Source organism: Hemitrygon akajei, chromosome 5 (genome assembly GCF_048418815.1).
Source record: "Hemitrygon akajei chromosome 5, sHemAka1.3, whole genome shotgun sequence".
NCBI classification, from domain to species: Eukaryota; Metazoa; Chordata; class Chondrichthyes; order Myliobatiformes; family Dasyatidae; genus Hemitrygon; species Hemitrygon akajei.
Genome location: NC_133128.1, coordinates 82147245 through 82167054, shown reverse-complemented (window position 1 = coordinate 82167054; position 19810 = coordinate 82147245). Strand labels below are relative to the sequence as shown.

Genomic DNA, 19810 nt, shown 5'->3' with positions numbered 1-19810 from the left:
TATATTGAGTATAGTTGGTATAAGGGAGCAGGTGGATGTTATATACTTGGATTTTCTGAAGGCGTTCAATAAGGTGCTGCATAAAACACTTATAAGTTAAGGATACGTGGAGTTGGGGTAATGTATTAGTATGGATAGAGGATTGTTTAGCCATTAGGGGCAGAGAGTTGGGCATTTCTCAGGTTGGCAATCAGTGGTGAGCAGAGTGCTGTAGAAGTTGCTGCCGGCCCCACAACTGTTCACAATATATATTCAGTGGCCACTTTATTAGTTACAGGAATGGAACTGGGTGTAGTCTTCTGCCGCTGTAGCCCATCCACTTCAGGGTTCAACATGTTGCGAGTTACTGTTGCTTTCCTGTCAGCTTGAGCCAGTCTGGCCATTCTTCTCTGACTCTCATTAGCAAGGCATTTCACCCAGAGAATTGCCACACACTGGGTTTTTTTGCTTTTTGCACCATTTTCTGTAAACTCTGGACACTGTTGTACATGAGAATCCCAGGAGATCAGCAGTTTCTGAGCTACTCGATCTACCCTGTCTGGCACCAACAACCATTGCATGGTCAAATTCACTTAGATTTGATTTCTTCCCCATTCTGATGTTTGGTCTGGAAAACAACTAAACCTCTTGACCGTGTCTGCGTGCTTTTATGCATCGCATTTCTGCTACATGATATTTGCATTATCGACCAGGTGTACCTAATAAAGTGGCCACTGTGTATATTGACAATTTGGAAGAGGGGACTGGGTGTTATGTATCTCAGCAGTGTCTGGTGTATCTAAGTTTGCTGACGACACTAACTTCAATGGAAAATCAAATTGTGCAGAGGATGCAGACAGTCTGCAGAGAGGTATAGATAAGTGAATGGGCAAGAGTAAATGTGAGGTCATTCATTTTAGAAGGTAAAATAGAAAATCAGGCTATTATTTAAATGGTGAAAGATTGCAGTGTGCTCTTGGGCAGAGTGATTTGGCAGTGCTCATGCATGAATTGCAAATGTTTGGTTTGCAGATGTGACAGGTTATCAAGAAGGCAAATGGAGTGTTGACCTTTATTGCTTGAAGACTTGTATTTAGGAGAGCTATAACTTATGCTGCTGGAATTGGGACTCTGTTGAAAATAAGAGTTTTTTTTCTTTCTCCCAGGAGTCTGTATTATTGCCAGAAACTTCTGATCCTGCCTCAGTAGAGTAGATGTCACCCATTGGGCAGTACTGTGGCACAGCTGCTAGAGCTGCCTCTTAGACCACAAGACATAGGAGCAGAATTAGGCCATTTGGCCTATCGAGTGTGCTCTGCCATTCCATCATGGCTGATCCTTTTCTCCCCTCCTCAGCCCCACTCCCCAGCTTTCTCCCCGTATCCTTTGATGCCATGTCCAATCAAGAACCTATCAATCTCTGCCTTAAATACACCCAGCAACCTGGCCTCCACAGCTTCCTGTGGTAACAAGTTCCACAAATTCACCACCCTCTGGCTAAAGAAATTTTTCAGCATCTCTGCTTTGAATGGATGCCCCTGTATCCTGAGGCTGTGCCCTCTTGTCCTAGACTCTCCCACCATGGGAAACATCCTTTCTACATCTACTCTGTCTAGGCCTTTCAACATTCGAAAGGTTTCAATGAGATTCCCCCCCGCCATCTTTCTGAATTACAGTGAGTAGAGACCCAGAGTCCACATACGTTCCTCAATAATAACCCTTTCATTCCTGGAATCATCCTCTTCACAGCAATCTGGATTCAATTTTGACCTCTGGTGCTGCTGTCTGTGTGGAATTTGCATGGTGACCCTATGGGATTCTCCTGGGTCCTTCCACATCCCAAGGACATGAAGATGGCCATTGTCTCTTGCCCCTGCTGCGGGTGGAATCCGGGGGCAGTTGACAGAATGTGGGAAGAATAAAATTAGATGGTGTAAGATTAGTGTAAGTGGGTGGCTTAGGGTGCTGAGGGGTAGAAAGACCTTTTTCTGTTTTGTGCAGCTTTTTATCCTAAATACTCCTCCTACATTTTTTAGAATTTTTCAAGATTTAATGCTGATTTGGATCAGACTGTGTACCCTTTGGTGTTTTGTGATATTGTGTGGGTTCTTTGAGATAACTGTGCATGGGAATTTGTATAATTCTCAGCACAAGTGCCTGACCACACTTGTCTGCCGCACGTGAAGAAACACTGTCCTGAATAGCATGCTAGGGTAGTGGTCAGCACAACGCTTTACAGGCAACCCAGGTTCAATTCCCGCCACTGCTGCCTGTAAGGAGTTTGTACATTCTCCCCGTGCCCGTGTGGGTTTCTTATGGGTACTCCGGTTTCCTCCTACAGTCCAAAGACTTGGGAGTTAATAGGTCATTGTAAATTGTCCTGTGTTTAGGCTAGGGTTAAATTGGGAGTTACTGGGCAGCTAAGCTCGAAGGGCCAGAAGGGTCTATGCCACACTGAGTCTCAGTAACTAAATAAACTACAGCAAATATATTTTCCTTGAAGGTGGTATGAGAAGGATGAATAATAACTTTGATGTTGCAGAACCAAGGCAACCTAATGTTGGTTTTATATGTGATCAATATTTGTCCATCCCAAATTGCCCTTGAGCTGAGCAAGTGTGATGAGCTGCTGCCTTGAACTGCTGATGCTCAGTGCAGTGACCAACTGTGGAGAAGCCCATGGAAGTTAGGGAATTCGGAGGAAGAGAATAGTGATGAACTGAAACATTTCGATAGATTGAAGATAGTGGTGTTGACAGTCTTGAGGCACGCAAAGGTGGATAAATCCCTGATGTACCCTAGGCTATTGTGGGTAGGAATGGAAGAAATTGCTGGGGCCCTGGCAGAGAATTCTGTATCTGATGGCTGTGTGGAGTTTGCACATTGATTCTGTGGGGTACCCCGGGTGCTCTTATTTCCTTCCACGTCCCAAGGATGTGCAGAATAAAGTTCAAAGTAAACTTGTTATCAAAGTACATACAGTATATGTCACCATTTACAACCTTGTGGGCATACACAGTAAATACAAAGAACCACTACAGAATCAATGAAATTAGCAGGTGTTGTACCAGAAGACTGGAGAGTGGCTAATATGCTTTTATTTAAGAGGAGCTGCAACAACAAGTGCGCGAACTACAGGCTGGTGAGCCTAACACCAGTGGTGGGAACTTCTGAAGATCAGGATCTACCAGTAGTTGGAGAGATCAGGATTGGACAGCAAGGCAATATGTGGGAAATGGTGTCAAATTTATAAAAATTACTGATTAATTAGTCTTTCTAGGATGGCCAAGAGGATTGACGAGGCCAGGGCAATAGATGTTATTGGACTTTAATTTTGACTAGGTCTAGCATGGTAGACTGGTCTGAAAGATGAGATCACATGGGATCCAGCATGAACTGGCCAGTTAGATATGAAATTATCTTGGTTGTAGGAGGCAGAGGATGAGTCATAGTTCCGACTGAAGCCCTGTGACCAGTGGTGTGCATGCAAGTAGCTTGATTAATAAATTTGTGATGGCATGGTAGACAGTGAAGGAAGATTGTTTAAGGTTACAACTGGATATAGATCACCTTGAAGACTGGGCAAAGGAGTGGCAGATGGAATTAACTCAAAAGAGGCAGAAATTGCACTGTAAATGACAGGGCCCTGGGTGTAATTGTAGAACAGAAAAACCTAGCAGTACCAGTGTATAGTTCTCTGAGACTAGTGAGACCAGCTGCAGATGCCAAACTTAATGTTTTTTTCTTTCAACTTCCTGATATTTCTCCTGATCTTCAAGAGATCAAAGGGAATGCAATTACATTTTGAGCAGGCTAACAAAGGTTTTATTTTTAACTGTCTAAATGTTTAAAAAAATTCTTCTGCTTTATGATCAAACTGATCTGAAAAAACAGCCTCTGGCAGGTTGGCCCAACAGGAAAGATGCCATCCACAGTTATAATGTACCTTATACATCATTAAATAGAATAAGTTGCCTGTCCTCTGAGGACCTCATTGTTGGAAGCTAACTCGAGTTCACAGAGAACAAAGACAGTGAGAAAGAAAGGCATTATATCTGTGGTTATAAACATTAGGTCTATGGCATTATGGAGAGTTGCCCTTTCCTTTCTAGAGCCGCCAAGTGGGGTAGGCATCATTTCTTGTGTGGGTAGGAGGAGGGGGTGCAAAACTGTTTTAGATAGTGGCCAGCTGACTCACTATCTGTGGTTGCTCCCTCATAGTTTTGAGAATCTATTTGAAGCTGAGATCAACTGGAGTTGGTAATCCTTGGTTATCAGCAGGGAATGGTGCTGATAGTAATGCTTCCCTCCATGGACAAGTAAAACTGCAGGCTTTAATTCAGTGTTGTCATATTTTGTATCTGTTGCTTTATGCTCTGGGATGAAGCACCTAGAGATTCAAAATCCTATGAATTCTGAACGGAGTCAGCCGCTGATTCCTTCTCATCAGTCTCTCCAAATTTTCCATGTTTTGCTCCTCCTGCAACTGAGTTATAGACAATAGGTGCAGGAGTAGGCCATTTGGCCCTTCGAGCCAGCACCAATGTGCTCAATGTGATCATGGCTGATCATCCACAATCAGTACCCCGTTCCTGCCTTCTCCCCATGTCCCTTGACTCCGCTATCTTTAAGAGCTCTATCTAACTCTTTCTTGAAAGCATCCAGAGAATTGGCCTCCACTGCCTTCTGAGGCCGAACATTCCATAGATCCACAACTCACTGGGTGAAAAAGTTTTTCCTCAACTCCATTCCAAATGGCCTACCCATTATTCTTAAGGTGTGGCCTCTGGTTCTAGACTCCCCCAACATCGGGAACATGTTTCCTGCCTCTAGTGTGTCCAATCCCTTAATAATCTTATATGTTTCAGTCAGATCCCCTGTCATCCTTCTAAATTTCAGTATATACAAGCCCAGTCACTCCAATCTTTCAACATATGACAGTCCCGCCATCCCAGGAATTAACCTCGTGAACCTACGCTGCACTCCCTCAATAGCAAGAATGTCCATCCTCAAATTTAGAGACCAAAACAGAACACAATACTCCAGGTGTGGTCTCACCAGGGCCCTGTACAGCTGCAGAAGGACCTCTTTGCTCCTATACTCAACTCCCCTTGTTATGAAGGCCAACATGCCATTAGCTTTCTTCACTACCTGCTGTACCTGCATGCTTACTTTCAGTGACTGATGAACAAGGACACCTAGATCTTGTTGTACTTCCCTTTCCTAACTTGACACCTTTCAGATAGTAATCTGCCTTCCTGTTCTTGCCACCAAAGTGGATAACCTCACATTTATCCACATTAAACTGCATCTGCCATGCATCTGCCCACTCACCCAACCTGTCCAAGTCACCATGCATTCTCCTAACATCCTCCTCACATTTCACACTGCCGTCCAGCCTTGTGTCATCAGCAAATTTGCTAATGTTACTTTTAATCCCTTCATCTAAATCATTAACGTATATTGTAAATAGGTGTGGTCCCAGCACCGAGCCTTGCGGTACCCCACTAGTCACTGCCTGCCGTTCTGAAAGGGACCCGTTAATCCCTACTCTTTGTTTACTGTCTGCCAACGAATTTTCTATCTATGTCAGTACCCTACCCCCAATACCATGTGCTCTAATTTTGCCCACTAATCTCCTATGTGAGACCTTATCAAAAGCTTTCTGGAAGTCCAGGTACACTACATCCACTGGCTGTCCCTTGTCCATTTTCATAGTTACATCCGTAAAAAATTCCAGAAGATTAGTCAAGCATGATTTCCCCTTCGTAAATCCTTGCTGACTCGGACCGATCCTGTTACTGCTATCCAAATGTGCCGCTATTTCATCTTTTATAATTGACTCCAGCATCTTCCCCACCACCACCACCACTTTGGGACCCCCACAAATACTGAGATCTAACCCTGGAATCTGCAATGTCAGTTATCTGGTGGAAGCCTTGTTATTCTGCAAGATCTATTAGTGTGTGAAGATAGAAATAAGAGTACACAGAAGTAAAAATGCCAAAGCACATTCTTCAGCAGCTGCTCAAGCATGTATTATTTTGCCTTTAGATAAAAATCTGATTTTCTTAAACTGTAAGATCTTGTGGAGTCCTCCCATAGTCTGCTCAGATTAGTAGAGATTGGCATGAAAAGCTACGATTTAAAGAACTATAGTCTATTCCAGGCTTCCGATAATGCAGCAAACTGGAAGAATGGCATACTGACAGATAAAAGGACTGATGCCTCACCAAACCAGGTTCAATCCCAATCTCTGGTACATCTGTGTGGAGCTTGCACCAAGAGGATTTCCTCTGCATGTTCCGGTTTCCTCCCATATCCCAAAGATGTGTGGGCTGGCAGGTTAATTGGGCAATGTAAATTGCCTCTGGGTGAATGGTCGAATTTTGGGGTAGTTGACAGGAATGTGGGGAGAACAATAAAAATGGGATTAGTGTAGAATTGGTGTAAATCAGTGCATGCAGATCAGCAAGAATGGCCTTTTTCCATGTTGTATGACTCTAAAACTTCAGAACGTGTGTATGAAGCATACCTTAAATTGATTCTTCCACTCTTCAGGCAAGCTTTTACTTCACAATGTTAACACTGGCTCCATCTTCTGTCACAATAACTCAGTTGACCTGGGCTCATCATGTCAGATAACCCTTGTCTTAGCTATCTCTCCCTACACTTTAAAAAAAATCTCTTTCCCCGTTCTGATGAAAGGTCCCGAAACTGAAACTAGCTTTATTTCTTTCTCTACAGGTGCTCCCTGACCTGCTGGCTGGTTCCACCACTTTGTTTTTGTTTCAGATTTCCAGTGTCTGTAGTTTGTTTTTGATTTTCATTTAATATCTGTGCTTTGGGTTGGTGTCAGCTTTCATTGCTTTCACTCTTGTGAAGTCCACTGGAATATTTGTTTGCTTTAACCATTTTTTTGTATTTCCTCCCAAGTTGTTGCTGCTATTTAAAAGAATTTTTCATCCAGATTTTTTTCCCCAACTTGTTTCTCCCTGCCTCTTTGATGGAACATCATGGGCCAAAGCTTTCTGTTCCATATTTGCTTGTGAAGGAGTCCACTTTAGCCTACTGAACCTGTGTTGTTATGTTATGCCCAGAGGGTTAGATATTGTACCACAGATTCTACCCAAGGGACAATATGCATACGACTGCACATACTTGGCCTTTCCCGTGAGATCACCTGCTAATGTGCCGAGTGGGTTGGGTGAATCTCTATGCTCCTGCCTCTCAAGCATCTGTGATTATTGTTATATTGCTAACTGTGCCTCCAGCTGCCAAGTTCTCCTCTGTATTGTTGCTCCTCCATAAACTTCGTCCCTTTGGCCAGATTTGCTATGTCTTTACATGGCTTGGGGCTTGACATTGCCCTTGTGAAGTGCCCTTAGACAAGTACCTGCACTGAAGATGCCATGTTAATCCTAGTTGGTTCAAATTCAAGTTTGTTGTCAAATGCACAGGTGTATGTTTGCAAGGTGCAGTGGAAAACTTGCTTGTAGAGGCCTCACGGGCATGCAGCATTGTATAAGCAGCATTCATGAGAGAAACATAAATTAAACACAAGTCAATGCAACTTTTACAAAAAAAACACACAATTAGTAGATAATTAGGACAATAACAAAGTCCAGTTTAGAGCAAATTGATCAAAGTAGTCATAGTGTTAATTAACTGTAGTGATGAGATTTGTGCCGATTGGTTCACGAACTGAATGGTTGAAAGGAAGTAGCTGCTTTTGAACCTATTGTATGGGACTTCAGGCTTTTATCTCCTGCTTGATGGTAGCTGCGAGAAGATTGCATGACAGGATGGTGGGGATCTTTGTTGACGGATCTTGCCTTCTTAAGGTATTGACTCTTGTAGATATTACTGGTGATGGGGAAGAATATGCCTGCAATGTATTGGCGAGAGTCCACTGCTCTCTGTAGCTTATTGTGTTCCTGTACATTTAAGTTGCTGTACCAGTCAGGATACTTTCAGATGAACACGTGTACAAGTTTCAATTGCAAAAGCACTCTTTCCTGCAGGACACTGGACCACATTTGGCTGGGCCTGCTTTGAGGTATAGACCGTGCAAGCATTGAAAGAATTAAGTTTTTAAGTTGAATCTTTATGTCAGCTCATTTGAGAAGGTTGTTTGTTTCAGGGCTTTCCTTCTGATGGGAACCACATGCTGGTCAGTTGATCATTGCTACAGAAGATCAATCTTTCTGGTGCTTTTCACAGTGTGAAATTAGCTAAAAGGACTTTGCATGATTAAATTTATATATATCTATCTTGCACTCCAGTTGTTATTATACTTGATCCTTTCCTCAGACAATGTGCTTCTTCATAGCCTCTGCATCGCTTAAGAAGCATTTAAAAAAATAATTGCCTATTTCGACAAGCTGGATTACTTAGGGCCCTTGAGACCTTGATCAGTCCTCAAATATAAACCTTTTATTGAACCATTTCCATAAAAATAAGCGCAAGTAAAATTGCAGCTTTGTTCTCATGCAAGCACCCATATTGTAATCTTTTGTGATTGAGTTTAACTTGTTGACCCCTAATTCTATCTACTGAATGCATGGTGGCAATGTCAGACAACACAAGTTCTTTTGTTCTCAACACCATCTATATGGTTTTCCAAAAGAAAGTGCTGCAGAATTTACTTCCTTAAACCCATCACCCCTAATGAGGCACAGGCCTCCGACAGCAGCTGGACAGAATCCTCTGTCCTGGGCCGATCTTTCAAGTTGTCCCAAAGTGTAGGCCATCTCTCCTTCTTGGCAAAGATCCTTCCTGTCACAGGTTGAGGTCTTTAGAGCCTCTGTTGGTGTTTCGGAGGCTCTGGGTTTTTACGCGATGGAGTTCCTAAGTTTCAGAAAATCTGGTTGTTCAATCGTTCTGGTAAATGTATTTCTTCAGTATGGTTGCTTGAAATCTCAGTCAGGGTTCTGATAACCAAGATATGAGAATTATTTCTACCAGCCAAAAATAGTGCTGACTCACCAAGAGGAGAAAAATAAAACACACCACTCAAGCATTTATTTATTTTTTTTCTTTTGGCTCAGGATTGACCGTAAAATATCGGATAGTCAAACAAACTATAAACTGGATGAAGCCCAGGAAATAATGAATGAGCTGAGAACAATCAAGAAATCAATTACTTTAGGAGAAAAGGAAAGGCAGGACCTTATTCAGGTAAGACTTTTCACATTGTACAATGTCAAAATTGGTAAATACCCAGGCACATAAGCTAATTATAAAGCATGATTGCAAATCCTGCTTCTTGCTATAGTAATTTGTGAATTAGTGTCCAACCTGCTTTTTTTAATTTCAAGCTGGTTTTTTTTTTAAAAAGTAAGTCGTCATAAAAATCATAATAAACACAAGAGATTCTGCAGATGCTGGAAATGCAGAGAACACTCACAAAATGCTGGAGCAGATGCAGGTGATGCAAATGCAGAAAATGCATTTCTATGAAAATGAATAAAGAGTTTTGGACCAAGACCCTTCATCTGGACTGGAAAGCAAATGGGAAGAGGCCAAAATAAAAAGGTGGTGGTGGGGTCGGGGGAGGGGGGTGGTAGAGGAGGAGGAGGCCAGAATATGATGGATGAAGCCAGGTGAGTGGGAAAGGTAAAGGAATGGAGAAGAAAGAATCTGATGGGTGAGGAGATTGGACCATGGGAGACATTAAAAAAGAAAAGATATCGGAGTAGGCTATAGTGTGGAATAGAAGAAGGATTAGGGTTCTTGGCCCTGACTGCCTCATTTTTGCCATGGATGTCCAGTCCCTATACATAACTATCCCCCAGTCAAGAAGGCCTTAAAGCTTTCTGCTTTTTTGACAATAGACCCAGCTAGTTCCCCTCTGACTCACCCTCCTTCATCTGGCAGAGCTGGTTCTTGCCCTCAACAATTTCTCCTTCAGCTCCTCCCACTTTCTGCAGACTCAAGGGGTAGCCATGAGCTATACCTATCTTTTTGTTGGTTACTTGGAACAGTCCATGTTCCAGGTCTTCCCTGGTAATGTTCCCCAATTCTTTCTGCACTACATGGGCAACTGTGTTGGTGTTGGTTCATGTACCCATGCCATGACACGGTGAGCTCATCGATTTAATCAACTTTGCCTCTTCACACCACCCCCCCTATCTGGCTTCCGCTATCACATTCTAGCTTGTCCCCATCTCCTCTCCCCAGCTTTTTATTCTGGCTTCTTCCCCCTTGCTTTCCAATCCTGAGGAAGAGACTCGGCCCAAAACATCAACTGTTTATGCATTTCCATAGATGCTGCCTGCCCTGCTGAGTTCCTCCAGCATTTTGTGTGTAGTTGTCATAAAAAAACATTGGTTCACTAACGTCCTTTAAGTAAATCAATGATGATTTGATCCTTAAGTACCCCAACAGTCCACTGGGTCAGAGAATGAAGATAGTTCGCATCCACTGTCCCTGCAGAAGTTGTTCAGCAGCAAGTGCCAGCTTTTCTAACAATGCTCTTATCCTGATAATGAACATTCTATTTGAGAATGACTTTATTTAGTTGTTCATTAATTCAGTATTTTAAGGTGAGATATTGCACTATGAAAGAAGGAACAAATTTTTGGGGTATTCCTTGAACACACCAGACATTCCACAGATGCTCGAAATCCATGAGCAACGTGCACAAAATTTTGCCGGAGCTCAGCAAATCAGGCAGCATCTATGGAGGGGAATAAATAGTCAACGTTTTGAGCTGAGACTCCTCACTAGGGCTTGAAAGGATGGCGGCAGAAGCAGAATGAAGTTTTTTTTTGATGCAGCTGTTGAAGAAATGTGACAACAAATATCTTAAATCAGTTATCGTTCGATTTAATTTTGCATGATGTTTAGCTGTACAAAAAACACTGGACATCATAGCATTCTGCATCAGTAAGCTGTGGGCTACCTGAAATATTGTTTGTGTATCCTAAGAGTGAAGGCTGATACTTGTGCATCGTATCTACGCCGTAGGTACCGCGTACCCTACGCCGTAGGGTGACGTGCACCTCCCCAGAAAAGTAACTCGTGTGTCATGGTGACGCAGACTGCAACAACTGTGATTGGTCCGTTTGGTAGCATCGCATTTCTTCCTACGCATTTCCGGTTGCTGCTTCTCCGCCATGTCTGTAAACCGATGCGGAATCAAATCGTCAAATCTACCTGCCGACATGCGAAAATGTTTGAAATGCATTTCCTCGTCCATGTCTCTCAGGAAGAAACTCATCATAGTGGCATAGAAACCCCACCGCCAACTAACGTTTTGGCGCACACCAAAGCATGCTCACTATGGCGTAGAGCGACGCAGAAGTGAAAATCAGGGTTACGGCATAGGCTGCAGAGTAGCTGGTCCGCACAAGTATAAATCAGCTTTGAGAGCCTGCAGGGTGCCAGGAAGCTGGCTTGCCATGTTATCTCAGTGCAAAAGCAAGTCCATTCACCTCATACCAGGGCCAAGCAGAGCAATCCCATCAATCCACTTCCCTCTCTTTCTTTTCTGTAGTCCTACAACTTGTGGTCTCTCTCATGATCATTCAAACCCCCTTTCTTATTCTGGGGCAGTGCCCTGAGGAACTCCTGAAGTGATGTACTGGGTCTGGGCTAATTGATATGCAAAAACCACAACCACCTACCTTTGTATGACTCCATCCACTGGAGGGTTCTCCCCATGATGCCACTAACTTCAGCTTTGCTGGAGCTCCATGATGCCACACTCAGATAGTTTCTGCTTGGACGACAAGTCACTGTCACTTCACCTACAGAATTTGTGTCCTTGGTCCACATTGATATGGACAAAATGGTTATTAGTAAGTAGAATATTGGAGAACACATCCTACGTTTGGTACTTTTGATGATGGCTTTCAGCCTTTTGCTGATGTTTGAGCACAGCCGGATTGCTGTAAGTGGATTGGGTTTGCCTGCTTTGTGTAAACAGGACACACTTAAACAATTTTTTGCATGTTGAGTGGTTGCCAGCGTTGTGGTGGCACTGGAACAGTTTTGCTTTGGGGTGCAGGTGTCCATTTCCATGGTGAGAGTGTGGCCTTGTTCTGTAGCCTTTGCTGCATCCATTACTACCTAACGTCACGTGGCCTGAACCGAATGACTTGAAGGTCTGCATTTGTGATGGTGGGAATGTCAGAAGAGAGCCGTGATGGATTGTCCTCTCAGCAGCTTCAGTGCAGACAGTCCACAGAACCTCATGGACATCCAGTTCTGGCAATCCAGGTCCTAAGTCCAATCCCTTTAGCACTTTCATAATGCCACCCAACATAATAGAAAGGGAGGACTGGATTTTGACCACTGCACAATCCTCTGAAGACATTTCTACCAATGTTGCCCAGTCCAGGTGCATCTGCCACAGGTAGACTGAGGAGGACAAGGTCAAGTAGATTAATCCCTCGTGCTGGTTCATTCGGAGCCCGTTTCTGACCCGTCTGGCAACCAACTGCTTTAGAAAGCAGCAAATGATTTTTAGTCTAAAAACAGTGATTAGGAAGATCTTATCTCTTACAATGGTTCTGATTGGCATAGTGGTTATGGTAATGAGCTCCATTTGAAAGGAATGAACATCATCCCGTTTTTTTTCCCTCCAAAAGAACAATGACTTAGGCTCTCAAGACTGGGATTTACTGGCAGAATATTATGACCCTAGTTTTAACATCACCAGATATATAGAATAGAATTCTGTCTCATTTTCCTTTCATTGCACTTTGGGATATAATAAGGTTTTATTTCTAATACAAATGCTATACAGTCAGCCGTCCTTATCCATGAATTCCGCATGTGCGAATTCAATCAACCGTGAATCGAGAAAACTCGGAAGTGCTCTTCCAGTACTTGTTGTTCGAGCATGTACAGACTTTTTTTCTTGTCATTATTCCCTAAACAATGCAGTATCACAACTATTTTACATAGTATTTACATAGTATTAGGTATTATGAGTAATCTAGAGATGATTTAAAATATATGGGAGGATGTGCATGGGTTATCGTGGATCGGGATTTAAAAAAATCGGAAGTTCTCTTGCTAAGTAAGTCGGAACAGGTACATCTGGTATTATTTAGCGTCAGTTAGTCAAACGTTTCTCTTAGTATATAATATATATTTTACCTTTCTATGCATATAAAACACTTAAGAACGTATGTTTCAGTGCCGGGCTCGGGAACAAAAGTCCCCGAGTTCAAACCAGTGACAGACCGCTCCCGAGTGCGTTCTCCACTGTGCCGGGTTGATGTGGAGGATCAAAAACCCAAAACCCAATAATTAAACCACTGCGTTGCTTAGTAATAATTGTAGCTATCATCAGGCCAGAGCCTTTCTCACTTTATCCTTTAAAATTGCTCCGATCATTGACCGACTGTAGCCTAACACTTTTCCAATGACCGATGGCGTTTCACCTCTTTCCGATCACTTTATTATTTCCGCTTTATTTTCAATCGTGATCGTGATTATTTTTGTAAACAGAAACACTGCGGATACAGAGCTTCACCGCTGGGTCCTAATGTCCACCACACTGAGACAGGTTGAATAAGGGACTTGAGCATCCATGTTTTTTGGTATTTGCGAGGGGTCCCGGAACCAATCCCTCGCAGATAAGGAGGGCCGACTGTATTTTGAGACATTCGTCACCACCGTCCTGTAATGTTGTAAAGTGGTGAAATTGATAAAGTTGGCTAATTGACTCACATCAGAACTTAATCAACAGAAGATCAAGGGTCACAATCTCCTTGCAGACAGATAAATGTACTAGAACCATGTATCTTCATACATTACCTTATCTCCCACCTGGGTAGCCTCCTACCTGCCGGCATGAACATCCAACTCACAGACCTCTGTTGATACTCCTGCCCCCCCCTTACCCACATCCCTATCTATCATTTCAGTCTGGTTCTCTTTCTCTCTCTTTTTTCCCCCCTCACTATAATCTCCCCCCAGCCTTACCTTTCTTTCTCTTTTATTTCCCATAATTCTCCACCTTCCCCCTAGCTCATTTCCCTCCAACCTATCACTTCCTAGCTCTCTACTTTATCCCTCCCCCCACTTCTTATCCCCCCTCGACCATCCCATGTCACTTCACTCCTGATGAAGGGTTTCGGCCCGAAACGTCGTCACTACCTCCTCCCATAGATGCTGTCTGGCCTGCTGAGTTCTGCCAGCATTTTGTGTTTTTATCTTCATACATTGATGTTTTAAAGTCCCAAATTGGCAGTTGACCATACCTTCTTGGTGCAAGATATTTTCACCAATTCTTCTGAAGTGAGATATGGTCTAACACTCAAAATGCAGCTTATTGTATTGCAGGGGAGATTGACATATTGTACAATAGTTGTGCCTGAAAAGAAGGCCAAATCTATAATTCCGTTGAATCAAGAGGATATGTGATGAATGGAAAAGCTGTATGAAATTATTGAGATACTTAAATGTGTGATTCAGCTATGCCCAGAATATTGAGCGACTTTCCAGTTGGGGTTGTAACTGTGTATGTATATATACCTTTGCTTGACCTCAGAGCTGGAAACCCGTGCATTGCAGTGCTCAGCTAGCAGTATCTACAGGGCAGCTAGCCAGGCAGAAAATTCCCACAATGAGAGCTCCATTGCACAGGAAGCTCAGTTTCCCAATGGGAATGCACAGTTACTAGCAAGTCTACCTACAGTTGGGTGCAGGTCTCAGTGGGTGACATGCCTCGCTGAGTTCACAAATGTGATGTGGGCATGTGTAGAGAGGTTCCATTCCTTACTATAGAAATCCAGGTAGAAGTCGATCTCACCTTAAAACTAGTTTAAGGCCATTCAGGAAGCAATGTAAGGATTGTTGATGTGAAATGTCAGCTATTTTTCTGGAATACTTTCAGCATTTTCTGGTCCTATTTCATAGGTTTCTTATAGTGGGCTGTGTAATGTCTTATGACACACAAGAAGGACTTTGGGTGTGTATCTGCTCCCAACTGAGTAGTCTTGTCAAACCCGTCCCCCCTCCTCGTATTGTCCTGTTGATGTGCAACTTGATATCTTTCATGTGCCCACCAACACCCTATTTGATATTTTGTCATTTACCTGCATTAAGGAGCCAATTAACCTGCCAGCACGTCCTTGGAATATGGGAGGAAAACGAAACGGGCAAAGAAAGCATTCATTTATAAGGAGACAGTGGCCACAGTGAGGACTGAACTGGGATCTTGGCCATAGCGCTAACTGCTGCACTCCTGTACTGGCCCTAATTTTGAATTTGCTTCTGGGCAGGTCGTGGATCAACTGAAAATGTTCTGGTTGTTACAGGTTTCAGTGTGGTAAAGGTATTGTGTGTTTGTGCATCAGAGCGGGGTAAATAATAATGAGCTAGAGATGAGTCGTGAATGACGTTGTGATTGAGTTGCTGACTTCTGTTCCAGTGTTTCAATATTATCCAGTATTCAGTGGCATCAGTCGAGGACACAGATTCGAGGTAGCTGGCATAGAAAGTAAAAGGGAACAGAAGAAAAGGTTATCCTGTTGAATCCAACATGATCTGGAATGTATTCTGACAACTCTTGGATTCAGTAGAAAAGAAGATAAAAGGATTCTGGTGAGAGAATTGGGGAATAAAAAGTGATTGAACAATTTTGACTCAGGACTGATTCAAGGGCAGTTATTACCTTTTAACCACCAGGCTTCTGAACCAGTGTGGATAACTTCACTCACCTCAGCTCTGAACTGATTTCAAACCTATAGACTCGCTTTCAAGGACTCTACAACTCATGTTCTCTGTATGTATGCGTCTGTCTGTCTTCCTATTTACTTATGTATGCGTTTATTTGCACAGTGTGTTTTTTGTGCATTGCTTGTTTGTCTTTGTTAGTGTGTAGTTTTTCATTGATTTTCTTTTATTTTTCGTTCGACCATGACTGCCTGCAAGCAAGTGAATATCAAGGTAGTATATGGTTACCGATACATACTTTGATAATAAATTTACTTTGGACTTTGTACTTTGAACAGTTCTTTTAATGAGCTGGCGCAGGCACAATGGATTGAATGGCATCCTTTGTTGGATAATACTGGTATAAAGGAATGTGAGCACTTGGCTATATTTGTTGGTGGCACTTCCCAAGGATCTTATTACAATTGAGGCAGTGATTGTCATTTGTTCAAAGAATCAATTGGATCATTTTTATTTATTATTAGGCAGATTTTTTTGTGATTTAAACGGGCATTTTGGTAGATATTTTCTTTATTCTGAACTTGACACTTTCACTTTATGAGATGATATACCACTCCATTTGCAAAAACTAACAGGACCCTTCTACCCAAGCCCCTCCACTTTTATTCCTGCCCTTGCAGAAGGGAGGGGCGTCTAGCAGCCTGGTAGCCACAGTCACCACACACAGCCCATGCTGCTACGTAAAACAGGGGTCACCAACCTTTTTTGCACTGCGGACCAGTTTAATATTGACAATATTCTTGCAGACCGGCCGATGGGGGGTGTGGGTGTTAATCACAACCAGAATATAGGTGATGAGTCAACTATAAGTCTCTTATAGATGGCTAATACACTCAATTTCATTTCTAAAAGGGTTTATCTAACAAATTTAATATTAAACACACAGTGCATATTTTCCTCGCATGAACATAGTGATAAGTCAATTATAACTCACTTATAAGTCAATAGCATCATAACATTTTAAGTAACATTTGTATGTTAAACACACAGCACATATTTTCCTCATATGAACATATAAAACCATTGCAACACACCAGTGAGAAGACAAGGTAAGGGCCGGAGGTCCCGTATCGGGGCCACGGCGGTCACAGTCTGGAGAGCGCGACCGACCGATCGAGGAGTGTGACAAGGCGCGCCCACCCCCCTTGTAGGTAGGTAGGATCTATCGGCTGACAAAAGTTTGGCTCGAGGGATGACTTTCAGTAGATCGCAGCGAGGTAGCTACTCTGCTACTTACGAAACCCTGAGCTCGAATTAGGTCGTCCGTGAATATTTTAGCACTGGGTTCCCTACAAACATTCGGTGTGCTAAACAAGTTTAGAGGGGGCGCCCATCTGTCCACGTTCCAGGCCAGTAGCAACGGCACTTCTCGCCGGCCGCATGAGGCGGCCGATTACCTGAGACCAACCAGTGATCCCAGGCGCGAGGGTATCACTGCGTTTAGGTGACTGATGACCTTGAATGGGTAATGACCTCGCGTGCGTTCAAGTTCAACAGTGGGCATGACAGGGAATGAGGAAAGGTGCAGCTGACTCATATCGTTTCATATCGCCAAATCATATCGTTTCCTCGCGGCCCAGTAGCACATGCTTTGCAGCCCGGTGGTTGGGGACCATTGACATAAAATAAAGCAATTACCCAGCATTACTGTCTGTGTAGTATCTTGTAATTCTCATATTTGCAGTGTTTTCTTAACGTATAGATGAAAGCCATTTGGCCCATCGAGGCTCCTGTAGCATACCCATCAGTCCCATTCCCTACTCCCTCAGGCATTTGTAAGTGAGAAGTATTGGACAGGACAGGAATCAACAGTGTCTCGGGCATCATCCTCATAGTTTGTGACACAGCCCTCAGAGTCCATCATTTTATCATAGAAAGCCATTGGCCCATTCAGTCTGAACCAGCCTTCACAGCACAGAACGCAGAGTACAGCAGGCTCTTAGGCCCCTAAAGGGCCTGTGCTGAATGTGAGCCAAAGTAATCTCTGCAATCACTCAATTCCATCTCCCATTTATTTCCCTGAACCTCACATACCCATGAATTCCCAACCTTCTATCTTCCCTCCCCAATTCCCTTACCACCAATAGTAGTCAACAGGAGCCAGTTGGCAGGATCCTCATTCTGATGTTTGGTCTAACCTGTAAGACTTTGCACAGATTTACTGCTCAACATGTTTAAATAAAATTGTTGACATTTCTCATTTCAAGTGTGAAATTGAAGTGGTTCCTTTATGAGTGTTTGCTTGTCAGTTGGCATGCCCGTACCAAGTTAAGATTTGTGTTTCTTTTGTGCTTTTCAGAGCCTGTCCAGGCTAACAGATGAGTTCAGGAGTAGCTGTTACATTGAGAACTCAGTTCAGGACCTCCAGACGAACACAGGCCTCTCCTCTGACTACTTATCACGGCAGTACCGTGAAGCAGGTTCGCAGACAGACATCATCGGAGAGGTATGTTTTTGAAAGGCTTCGACCTATCTATAAACTTTTTAGCCAACAGTGTTGTGCTTCAGTGTATGCTGGCAAAATCCATGCTGGCTATGCACTCACAGAAAGCAAAATTAAAAATCTGTGTTTCTGATTCCCATTAGGAGCCACAGGAGAAGATTGGCCAAAGTCATTTTCATTTGGTTGTTAGATAACTCGCGTCTGAGTGCAGCCTAACCATAGAAAAGTTCTACATCACCATTATCTTCTTGTGAAAATCCATTTTAGCATAAACCAAGTTAAAATTTATATCTGTTAAAATTTACAAAGCCTAGATAGAGTTCCTGGGTGTGAGAGCGCTAGAGTTCTACTGTGGTAGAAATCTAAAGAACTGGTCTGTAATAATGCTGAAAGCACCAGTTTGTTGTAGTATGAACAACGTCACCAGAGAGGCACTGAAGCTGGTGGATACAGAAGTGTTTTATTCTACAAAATGAGATGCTCTTGGAGGAAAGGGCCTGTTTGACCCAATATTCTATGCTAGCTGCAGGGCAGTTCTATACTTACAATGCTTCCTTTGAATTACATATAATTTTCAACCTTCCTTCTTTGCACCCACACTCCAGACACCCAAAATAGTTGTTAATCAGCATTGTCTGGTTTTCAATTAACTAGTATCTACAGCTCCAGGAAAACTATTGTCCAGGTCTGCATTTTAAATTTAATCTACAATCCACATTTAAAGCCCTAGCACAGTTCAAATCCCACTCTGGAATTTTTGGGAATTTTAATCCAGTCTTTAAAATATGGAGCTAAAATTCCAACAATGAAGTTGCAACAACTCAACCAGTTGGTTGATTTCTTTTTTGGGAAGGGAGCCTGTCATCTTCACTGGTCTGTCCTATTTGACTCTGGTCTCACAAAATGTTGCCTTGAAGAGCTAGGAAGATGCTCTTACACTAATCCTGCAGGTTATCATGCAATAATTGCAATTGTGCTATTATTCTACAGCCTGATAAGGTCATATTGAAAGGTATTGCAAGAGTGCTTGAGGCATAAATACTCCAAGAACAGCTCCCGTTAGAAATATAACCTCAGGTTAACATGATATGGAATAATTTCTTCTTTCTTAGGGTCATGAACCTTTGACATACTGTACCTATAGAACTATACACTTAGACTGTACCTATAGAACTGTATACTCAGTGACTGCTTTATTAGGTACAAGAGGTACCTAATAATGTTGCCACTGAGTGTATTTCTATAAGTTCGTGGTCTTTTACTGTTTTACCCTATCCATTTCAAGGTTCGATGTGTTGTGTTTTCAGAGATGCTCTTCTGCACACCACTGTTGTATTGCGTGATTATTTGAGTTATTGTTGCCTTCCTGTCAGCTTGAACTAATTTGGCTCTTACTCCTATCATTAAAAAAGAGTTTTTGCCCACAGAACTGCTAATCACTGAATGTCTCTTTTTTTGTTTATTGCACCATTCTCTGCAAACCCTGGAAACTGTTGTGCGTGAAAATGCCAGGCGATCAGCAGTTTCTGAGATACTTAAACCATCCTGTCTGGTATCAATAACCATTCCACGGTCAAAGTCACTTCGATCACATTTTTTCATCATTCCGTTGTTTGGCCTAAACAACCACTGAACCTCCTGACCATGTCTGCATGCTTTTATGTATTGAGTGCTTGATGATTGGCAGCTTAG

The 19810-nt window shown here is 42.7% G+C and overlaps 1 protein-coding gene across 1 annotated transcript in view; it reads left to right on the top strand.

Moving 5' to 3' along the window:
* The window catches only part of wwc3 (WWC family member 3), a 246468-nt gene that overhangs the window by 169839 nt on the left and 56819 nt on the right, over positions 1-19810 (top strand). The window contains exons 6-7 of the mRNA XM_073045887.1: positions 9030-9159; positions 17975-18121. Of these exons, the coding sequence (XP_072901988.1) occupies positions 9030-9159; positions 17975-18121 (277 nt within the window). The remainder of the gene's footprint in view (positions 1-9029; positions 9160-17974; positions 18122-19810) is intronic.